Source organism: Podarcis filfolensis, assembly GCF_964270895.1.
Source record: "Podarcis filfolensis genome assembly, chromosome: 10".
Classification (NCBI taxonomy): domain Eukaryota; kingdom Metazoa; phylum Chordata; class Lepidosauria; order Squamata; family Lacertidae; genus Podarcis; species Podarcis filfolensis.
The window spans coordinates 45,828,642-45,839,571 of record NC_139612.1 but is presented as its reverse complement, the minus strand read 5'-3'; the positions used below and the strand labels follow the sequence as shown (position 1 = coordinate 45,839,571).

At 43.5% G+C, this 10,930-nt stretch overlaps 2 protein-coding genes across 2 annotated transcripts; both read left to right on the top strand.

The window, feature by feature from the left end:
• Positions 1–1,993: 1,993 nt before the first annotated feature.
• MIURF (mitochondrial elongation factor 1 upstream open reading frame) lies at positions 1,994–2,230 on the top strand (the record flags this gene model as incomplete). Its single annotated transcript, XM_083573910.1, has 1 exon — positions 1,994–2,230. One exon carries the CDS (start codon positions 1,994–1,996, stop codon positions 2,204–2,206), a length of 213 nt encoding a protein of 70 aa, XP_083430036.1. The 3' UTR covers positions 2,207–2,230.
• An 882-nt stretch (positions 2,231–3,112) lies between these two features.
• Positions 3,113–10,683, top strand: MIEF1 (mitochondrial elongation factor 1; the record flags this gene model as incomplete). The annotated part of the gene is made up of 4 exons (XM_083573898.1): positions 3,113–3,256; positions 3,925–4,105; positions 4,815–5,077; positions 6,670–10,683. 4 exons carry the CDS (start codon positions 3,113–3,115, stop codon positions 7,471–7,473), a joined length of 1,392 nt encoding a protein of 463 aa, XP_083430024.1. The 3' UTR covers positions 7,474–10,683.
• Positions 10,684–10,930: the final 247 nt, after the last annotated feature.

Genomic DNA, 10,930 nt, shown 5'->3' with positions numbered 1-10,930 from the left:
GAATCCCCGCGACAAGGTGAGCTCCCGTTGTTCAGTCCCTGCTCCTGCCAACCTAGCAGTTCGAAAGCACGTCAAAGTGCAAGTAGATAAATAGGTACCACTCTGGCGGGAAGGTAAACGGCGTTTCCGTGCGCTGCTCTGGTTCGACAGATGCGGCTTAGTCATGCTGGCCACATGACCCGGAAGCTGTACGCCGGCTCCCTCGGCCAGTAAAGCGAGATGAGCGCCGCAACCCCAGAGTCAGCCACGACTGGACCTAATGGTCAGGGGTCCCTTTACTTTTAAGAATTGACCAACTGAAAAAAAAATGAGACTTCCAAGTTACTACTACCTGAAGCGTGGATTTCAATAGGTCTACTCTAAGCATAAATCTGCACCCCAGCCTTGCCAAAGAGAACTCCTTATTTATAAGCAATGCAACTTACACACGTCTAATCCCTAAATTTAACTCCGTTGCTTAGCTCTTTGCTTCGTACATCACCTTAAAAAAACAGAGCCTTTAATAAAAGCATCCAAGACGCAGAGGCTCTATATGCAAACAGCCCAGCAGGGGCGCAGCCTCCCTCAATGAGCAAAATATAATATTTTTAGAGTGTAGGGTATTATTATTTCCGAGCGCAGGAAGGGGGTCGGTCGGCTTTGTTTTTAGCCCTATTCTGCTTCATTTAAATCCTCTTCCATCGATGCCCCTCCGCCCCAGGGCCGAACGGGAAGCCGGGGCCTTTTGTGGATTTTTTTCTTCTTGGAGTTTCCATGGCGAAGGAGGTCGTGCCCCGGAAGAGAAGCCGCCATCTTGCCGAGTGACCCCGGGAGCTGTGCCGGGAGCGGGAAGAGGTGGGCTCCGAGAAGCCCCTGAAACGCCGCGGTCTCCTCTCCTCCGCGAAGGTACCGAGAGCAAGTGCCCGCCCTTAGCCCCAATCCCCCTCTTCCCTCCGGGGGAGACGCCCGGAGCCTTAGGGCCGCCCAACCTCGGTGGGACCGGCGGGGCTCTTCCTTCGGACCCTCGGCTCGCAGGGGAGGGGAGAAAGACTTCCTTGATCCCTTGAGTTCCAGTTTCCTCTGAGGGCCTTTCATTTTCCTCATCGGGCACTCAATATATATATTAATAATTATATGTATATAATTCGTTTTGTGGTAGGCTGGAGGGAGAGGGGAAATCTGCCAGTCGCCGTCACTGCCATCTCCGAAAGCCACCGAATTCTGATGCTGCTTACTGTCGTCTTCTTTTAAACAACCTTTATTGTACAGCAATTAACACCAATTTACATATAACTTATAAGAATTAACTTAGTACATACAGTATATACCACACACAGTACACACACTACAACATACACACACCATAAACACTAACTTCCGATTCTTCTCATTGTGCTATTTTACCTTTTGTTAGTCTGTACACATTTCCTTATTGTTTTGCTTTCCCATTTATTATCAAGAACATTTTGCGATATACTTTCTCTATATTTCAAGATTCATTCTAAGTCTGCCAGGAAATTGACGTTGTCACAATAATTATTAATAAATCTGACTTCACAATAATTTCATTTAAAATACATATATGATGTTTCCCCATAACCCAACTTTCTGATTAAGTTGCGGGGCCTAGAAAGAGGCAACGCTGCCATAGGCTGCTTGATTGCATCTCCCTTTGAGATTTCATACCTAGTTTTGTGGGGTGTGAATATAGGTTGCATTTTTTAAAAAGGCTTTCCCTCACCTTTTGGAACTTTTTTTGGCATTTCTTTTAATATGTCAAGTGGAGTCTTCTCTGTCTTTTGCTTAGAAAATAAATAAAGGATAACTTTGCAGGAGGTTGTAATGGATAGAGCTTTAAATAGATGCATTTCTTTTATTTGTTGACACATGTCCTCTTGGATAAAACACAATTGACAACTTGGCTAAATAGTATAATTTGCAAAAATACTGGATTGTTTCATTTTCTCTGTTTATTTTGTGTCCCTTCAGTTTGCCCGCCCTCCACTCATCCTTCATGGCAGCGTGGACCCGTGAAGCAGTGCTGAACCTCTATCGCGCTCTCCTGCGTCAGGGACGTGGCCTGCGCTATACTGACCGTGATTTCTACTTTGACACAATCCGGCGTGAATTCCGCAAGAATCAACATCTTGAGCAGCTCAAAGATAAGGAGAGACAGCTGGAGAAGGGCCAGGCTTTCTTGCACTCCAAACTCGGGGGGTTGGTTTAGAGACTTCCCTTCCTGCCCCCCACCTGTTTTCTCACCACTTTCCTTTTCATCAACCCTTTTGACCATCTGGGCTAGATGGTCAATACTGGCTGTGTGGTACAAACTTGAAAAAGGAATCCCAAAAGTGTCCTGCCTGGGAGTATTCCCCATTCTTCACAGATGCAGTAAACCTCAGGTAGGTTGTTTTCCAGGCAGAATGTGCTCTCTTACTTATTCAGAATCTTTATAAATGATTGTAGATCTGTCCTAAAGCATTACTTTGAATGACTAAATGTAACATGACTAGGATATATGGGAGCCAGAGTAGTTCCAGGAAGCTTGCAGATCACACTGCAAGGAGTGACCTATACATTTGGTGGTAAGAACAAGAGAAATGCATAACTGCAGAGGTTAGGGAAACTCCCATCTAGCTTTTGATGGTTTTTCATAGTGGAAAGATCTATTTCTGTACAATATTGTAAGCTCTTATTACAACTATTTTTATGATCTGGAAATCAGTTTATGAAAACTTGAGATAATTTTGTCTTGAGTTCATTTTTAAAGAGCATACCATTTTTCATATATTCTCATTTGCCTTAGGAACTTAGTTTTATTTAGCAGTAAAAGATAGAGACTTGGGTTTGGTTGTTGAGCTGCGTTCAATTCCTTATTCAGCCATGAAGTTTACTGAAAGGACTTGGGCAAATCTCAACCTAAGCTGTGTCAGAGTTGTGTGTACAAATGACTTAAGAATTGTGAAGCATGTTATCCAGTGATAAGTTTGGTAGAATGGATAATTAGGTTCTTTGTAACCACCTGTGGGACAGAATGAGATTCCAGCTTTAATCAGGAAGCACAGAATGACAAATGGGCAAAATGAAATATGTTAACAGTTGTGTTTGGTTTTTCTCTTCCCATAAAGGAGCAATGGCAGGCGCTGGAGAGCGCAAAGGAAAGAAGGATGACAATGGCATTGGCACAGCCATTGATTTTGTATTGTCCAATGCTCGACTTGTCCTGGGTGTGGGAGGTGCTGCCATGCTGGGGATTGCCACCTTGGCTGTTAAGCGGGTAAGAGTGAACATTGTGAGTGAAAGGGTGCCTAGACTTTGGGGTACGATAAATGTGCAATGGAAGTTTTCTGTCTCGTGGGTCCAAATACAGACCAAAGTGAAGGATTGACTGGTGCTCCGAAGGACCCAGTTGCAGGTATTCCAAAGAAAGATGCACAAAACGCCAGAGGAATCAGTTCTAATGTTTTATTATAAGTATGTGTATAAGAGACATACAAGGCAACATAGAATTCCTTGCCACTACACCTCAGGATGGACGCTGAAGCCACAAGCACCACTATGCTTCGTCTCTGAGGGGCTAATAGCTTGTGTGTTACTTTTACAGAAAACAAGCTATATAAACTGGCAGAAATAATCCAATTAATCACACTGTCTTAGGGGCCTGTTCCCCACTCACATCCATCTCTCAGATAAGTGGGTAGCTGACAGGTAGAAGCTTCCCTTTTCCCAACTAGCCAAGCCAGCAGCCAAGGCTTCAAAGCAAGCAGATAAGCTCATTTTACAGCTCACATTGATCAGTCCCATGTTTGCTTGACTACCAAGATGGAGTTTACAGGCCTTCCAGGACGGTTTCACCATTGGGTTCTATACAGGGAGGCTGTGGAAATGAAGGCTTTTGACTGGATCATACACTTAATTTCTTGTCTCCCCACTTTATTGCTTCAGATGTATGACCGGGCGATCAGTGCTCCAGCCAGCCCCACTCGCATGAGTCAGTCAGGAAAGAGAAGCTGGGAGGAACCAAGTTGGCTTGGATCATCATCTCGGTTATTGAACCAAGATATGAAGACTAATATTAGCCGCTCTCTGCAGACTCTTCCCACTGATTCTTCAGATTTTGATATAGGTGAGGGACATCCTGTAACTCTTCTGCAACTTCTTACATAAGTTGGTTGCCAAACAGGTAAACCTTTCACCTTTACATGTTCTGGTGTCTAAAAACAGTTAGTTAAGAAAGGATCTTAGTTTTGGAAGAGAGCCTACAGATCAGTAAGTCCAGCACATTCTTCTGAGGAAGAATACTGCTGACCCAATGTATTCCTGACAAGTACTGTTCTAGTGCCTTATGTGAAAATCTCCAGGGAACAAGAGCATCTTTTTCAAATCAGTCAGTTTATTTTAAACTGTACTTTCAACAAAGATATTTGTGCTCAAAGCAGTTTACAGAAAACAGACTGTCCAAATTATTACAATTATCATATATATAAGAGAAATTATATCACTACATCATAACACTAACAGTGTGCAGGAAGAGCACATGGGTACTTTTCAGTTTGTCCTCATAAGGAAGATTAAAGCTAGGAGGTTGTACTGTTTTTGTCAGGAAAATGACATGAATTAAAGGGTGTTGTTGCTGTCTGTATCAAGATGCACATTGCCATTACTTTTAAAGAAAGGTTAAAAGTGTGGTCAATGATTTTTTGTCTCACATAGTTTAATCCCCAGTGTTTCCAAATTCAATAGAGGTGCAATTCAGTACAGGCAATTTGTACCTAATGAATCCTGTGTGGTGCAATATTGAGGCCTGCTGTTCTCTCTCCAACCTATCCTGGCAGATTTGATCAAACCCACAAAGCAGAAATCATCCATCAAGAAGAGCCAGGTGGAGCTGAAGAAGTCCCGCCTCCGAATGTCCTTGCAAGAGAAGCTGTTCGCGTATTACCGGAGGAAGGTGGCCATCCCTACAGAAGAGCAGGCAAAAGCCAAGCAGGCTGCTGTAGATATATGTGCAGAACTACGTGGTTTCCTCCGTGCCAAGCTGCCAGACATGCCTCTCCGTGAAATGTACCTGAGTGGTAGCCTCTATGATGATTTGCAGGTAATTTGGATGGGTGAGAAGGTTTACATATTCTTCAACAGGTGTGATAGAGAAAGAGAACATGCAAACTTTATTGTTGCCAGTGTTTCTCTCAGCATCATGTTCTTGTGCCTAGAATTGTCTGTGGTCATGTTTCTTGGCGTTTTTGTGATTTGATCTTGCATAGGAAATAATTTGTTCTCCCCAATACTGTACAGTGGTACCTCTGGTTACGTACTTAATTCGTTCCGGAGGTCCGTTCTTAACCTGAAACTGTTCTTAACCTGAAGACCACTTTAGCTAATGGAGCCTCCTGCTGCCGCTGCTGTGCGATTTCTGTTCTCATCCTGAAGCAAAGTTCTTAACCCGAGGTAATATTTCTGGGTTAGCGGAGTCTGTAACCTGAAGCGTATGTAACCCGAAGCGTATGTCACCCGAGGTACCACTGTAAAGTACTTTCCCTCCTTTTTGCAATTTTAATGTCCTCTCTTTCCGACTGAGGAAGATTCAAATCTTTCTCTATCTTTTCTCGCCCACATCTGTTCCTGACTGTGCATGGTCCTTCTACATTATTTAGTCTCTTCTGTTCTTTTCAATACATAATGGGCATGGGAGCCATTCCTTCATGCTACCCTGATGAACATATAGGCTTTAAGTGAGCAATTCTGAATGGATGTACTTGATTCAACACTACATCAAGACTTCTATGTGTAGCATTTTGTATTAGATAAAACTTAAATTTACACCAAATGGTGATGGTGATTTCCTTGAAGAAACGTATCATGTTTCATCAAACTCAGTCTTTAAATAGTTGTCTTTTGGCTTTAGACAATAAAAACTTAGAAGCAGCAATGTCCCAGGTTCATTCCTTGCCACTCCAGGTAGGTCTGAGAAAGACTCCTGTGTGAAAAACCCGGATATTTGTTGCTAGTTGATGAATAAACAATTGTGAGCTAGATAGAACAATGGTCTGATTCAGTGAATGGCTCCCTGTTTTCTATTATATGCCCTTGGCTCTTTTATTGCATTCACCATAAATGTGAACAGTTACGTTTTAATTTGAGGAAGCAATTTCATTTCTTTGTTTCTTTCATTCTTAGCATTCTTCTCGGGCTTTAGTTAATGTAAATGCACTCCATTTGAGGGGCTTAGGATAGGCTGCAACACATTTAAATCTATATATGACTAAATACACAAAACATCTCAAGAAAACAATTGCACAACCTCTACAGAATTAAAAACATCAGGTAAGCTTCACCTACATGCAGACTTACTCCTATTCACTAAAACTCAGGCAACTCCCCCATCTGTCTCTCTGTTCTGTATCCAGGGAATGCCTATCTGCAAATCATCACTGTGAGCATGTGAATGGCCTCTCAATAAGGTGGTAGTTTCTTTGAAGCATAAACTCTGCTTTTATTTCCTTCTTACTGTTTAATTTATGAGGAACTATTTCTAATGCTGCCTCTGATACATCAGCATGTTCTAGCACGGCACCGAGCGTCATAGAAATCCCAGCTCAACGTTCCTTTGCATTCCAGCCTTCCCCTTAGCCAAATAGTGTGGCCTTTCAAGGGCCTTAGAAAACCTCTTCTTTTTCTCCCCCCTGGCAGGTTGTAACTGCTGATCACATCCAGCTCATGGTTCCTCTGGTGTTGGAACAGAACCTGTGGTCTTGCATTCCAGGTGAAGACACCATTATGAACATCCCTGGCTTCTGCCTGGTACGTCGGGAAAACCCAGAATACTTCCCTCGTGGTAGCAGTTACTGGGACCGCTGTGTGGTGGGGGGCTACCTTTCACCCAGGGCTGTGTCCAGCACCTTTGAGAAAGTTGTGGCAGGCTCCATCAACTGGCCAGCTATTGGGACCCTCCTAGACTATGTGATCCGTCCAGCAGCACCCTTGGAATCTCTGACGTTGGAGGTCCAGTATGAAAGAGACCGGCGCCTTTTCATAGACTTCTTGCCATCTGTGACGCTAGGTGACACTGTCTTGGTAGCCAAACCACACCGACTGGCCCAGTATGATAATCTGTGGCGGCTCAGTCTTCGGCCGGCAGAGACGGCTCGCCTGCGGGCCTTAGACCAGGCTGATTCTGGCTGCCGTTCCTTGTGCCTCAAGATCCTCAAGGCCATATGCAAGCTGAACCCGGCGTTGAGTCACCTTTCTGCCAGCCAGCTTACCAACGTCATACTGCACCTGGAGGAGACTGACTGGTCACAAGACATGCTCGCTGACCGTTTTCTGCAGGCCTTGAAAGAGCTTATTGGCTATTTGGAAGCAGGGGTCCTTCCCAGCGCTTTGAATCCCAAGGTGAACTTGTTTTCAGAGCTTACTCCTGAAGAGGTGGATGAGTTGGGTTACACTCTGTACTGTTCCCTTTCGGAACCAGAGGTCCTCCTGCAAACAGAATAGCTGCCTTATACGTGAGAACAGTGTTGGAGCTTCCTGCCCACGACAGGTTCTCTTGACACATCCTGAGTGAGATATGCATAACCTGCCCCATTCTTTTCACAAGTTCGTCCTGTTTTTCTTTCCGTTTTTATCATACCGTGAGAGCGGGGAGGTCCATTAGATTTCTTGGTGCTATTAGTCCAGTTCCATTACCCGCATAGTCATTGTCTCATGGGGCAAGAAGTTATGTGGATTGGCTGCTCGGTCTATTAGAAAGTCCTTGCTGTGGTCTCAACTGCCTGTCCCAACCCTGTGCAACCCGCCACCCCAGTAATATGCTATGACTTGTTGCACTGAAAACTCTCACTCCCACCTAGGAAAGTGTGGGATTGGGCCAGTAACCTACTGCCAATTTTTGGAAACATCTAAATATGGTGACTCTGTGCCCTCTTCCCCCAAGGGATTTAGTCCCCTATTGTTGGTTTGTGTGTGGGAGTTTGTTTTTGTTCCTCTCACACCCCAAAGTGCATGGCAGTCTGGATGAAAAGTTTCAATAGAAATATTTATAGTGGAGAATGTATTTGTGTGAGCTCTGTGCATTGATTGTATTTATATTTGCCGTCGGGGGGGGGGGCGTGTCCAGAGAGAGTTTGCACATTTGCATCGGTTCTCACCAATGTATCCGCATTTTTGGGAAACTGGGGATAAACTCCCCAGCCAATCTGATGCCCTTCAATGTACACAAATTTGGTTCTTTTATTGCATGCATGTTTGCAAACCTGGTGCTAGACCCTTAATGTGTCTAGAAGAATGTAGGGAGAGCAGTTTCCTGTATGTGGCTTTCAAGAACACTTCCCACTACAAGTGGTATCTGCCCAAGAAAATGCAAACTGCTAGGGAAAACACATTCTTTAGCTTTTATTGTGACATAGAACAAGTAGCTCTGGAAGTAAGGCACCATATTTTCAAATATTTCCGTTTTGAACGTTCAAATTCTTGCTGAAAGCACTGCGGCTGGAGTGTGCTATGAGGAGTAGTTGAGGTTCAGACCTTCATCACCCAATTGCTAGAATTAATGGTCACTACCTTGTACCTGCCAAACTTTAGGTCCATAAAATGACTAGTCACTAGAAACAAGAGACGAAGGTTCTACAGGAAGGCAAAAGAAAGCTTGAATAAAAAGTAAAATTGTGCTTTTAATACATTTTTAAAGAGGGTGGCACATTTCACGCTTAATCACCTTGCCCCTACTGCTTTTAAGGAGTCATCAGCTTTAATTTACGCAATGCTGCTCTGCATCTCTGGCTGCTCCTCGAGATAGTGGCACAGCTCAGGGAGTGGCCGCTCACTCTAGCTATGTCTCCCGCTCTGCAGACATGAAATGGGCATTGACTGTGAATGTCTTATCTCTCAGGAATGTTTGGAACTGTTACTGCTGCCATCACCAAAAAAGAAAGAAAAGTAACAGGGGGTACCCTAAGTGGTGAGATTCTTGTGTGTCGAGTCTGCGTGACAAGCATTGCTATGGTTGTGTGTAATTTTGCAGGCATGGCTCCCCTGTTTTCACATCTGAAATGCGCACCTTTGCTGCTGAAAAGGCACCATAAATAATGAGATAATTTGTAGGCACAGTATAAGGAACAAGTGCCCTTTCCTGTTTTCTTTTTTTTTTTTTAAAGGTGGTGCTTATGTTAATAAGTTAAGCCTTTGTTGTGGTTCCAGGGTGGAGGCTTTAATCTATATACCAACTTAACCTGGGTACCCCCCCCCCAAAACAGTCTGTCTTTTCAATTTTGTCTGCTAGATGGTATTTGTTGCACAGCAGAGAAACAGTGTTGCGGTTATTTAAGCCTCACCAGATTTACAGCCAAAGACTTGAAAGGTTGTGTGTGGGTGTCTGGTAATACATAGCCTGGGAAAACACCAGGTTTTTCACTCATCTCTCAGCCGTCCTTCCAGTACGAGTCTTCCTGCCACACATGCTGCCATGGATGCATGCAGATTTCAGGGGGATGGAGACCTTGCTATTTGAACATGAATAGATATTTTAAGAGTTGTACGAAACCCCACATTGACCTCTTCTGTGTTCATCCAGTTTCCTCTTTGCCACCATTCTGTTGCTTGTTTCAAAGTTGCAGCATGGTAGCAGGGAGATCCTGCAAGGAGAGTAGGAGGGATCTAGTTTCTCCTGCTTTTCTGCTTCTCAAATGCATATCATTACATGCTCAGTTAAGAAAATGAATGCTTTATTACTGACTAGGAACATAATTAATAGAAGCCTTGACCAAGACATGTTGCCATGAAGCTAAATGCGTATTGAATGTAGGCTTAGGCCAGCAAGACACACTTGTAGTATTCACTTTAATTGCTTTAGCTGTTCCTTTCTCAAAGTAATGAATTCTTTCTTTGAGGCACCTAAAAGAGGACGAGGGATTTGAGCCTATTTCTTAGTATGATAGGTGCACATAATTCCACGAGTAGGAAATAAGAGACCATGCTTTTGACAGTCAACACAAAGTTTAAAGTGGTGATGGTTGGGAGAAGCATGTCTGGGCTATTCCTTATTTCTGTGGCAGGGGATGCAGGACAGGCTATGCGGGACAGCTATAACAATATTGCACCAATTCTGCTATGTGACTAGATGATTCATTCTGAAGAACGTTTACACCGCCACCAGTATTCAGTAAAAATGCATGTGTATTGGTATATATAGGAGGGTTTGGTCTTAAGCACTTGTGGACTCCTTATGTGAAATGTCAGAACAAATTGTAGATGCCAGTAGTGTCTAGCTGCTCCCCCATATCATGGGGAATGGGGAGGCCTTGGTATAAAATGAATGATTGTCATAGGCCCAGAAGTTGAAGTCTGCTGCTGCATTCTTGAACCCTGGGAAAGCATCGACATACTATCTTGATGTTTAGGTCACACCAGCTAATGTGATTTGCCTCTAAACTGCAGGGTGGGGACCATCTATCTCAACTTGAAGTCTTTCATTGTTGTCAAACTCCACTACTGATCTTCCAAACCTGTTAAAATTCTTAATGCGACAACTGAATTATGTAAATTGTAGACTTCTTCTAGCGTCTGTGTGTCCAAGATATTGAAGAGAAAGGAATTAGATACTTCAGCCTCTCTCAAGCCCTAATGCTGTGTAAGGGAGTTGGAAGAACAAGGTCTAGTGCATGGTCTGTGACTGTGTGGAAATTATGAAATAAAACAACTTTTCCACAATTGTGTGGCTGTTTTTGAATGTCTCTACAACATAAGATGCATAACCTTTTTCACATTCTGTATGCTGGGGGACAGGAAAATTCCTTGTGTGCTAGTTAGATTGATAAAATCTTGAAACTATCAGCTTGTAATGCCCACAGGGAGAAATGTACTTAAACCATACAATAATCCATCTACAACTGCATACAGCTTTCAAATAACACTTGCTAGTTTGTGAGCAAAACTTGGCAAGGAGTGAGCAAAAAAT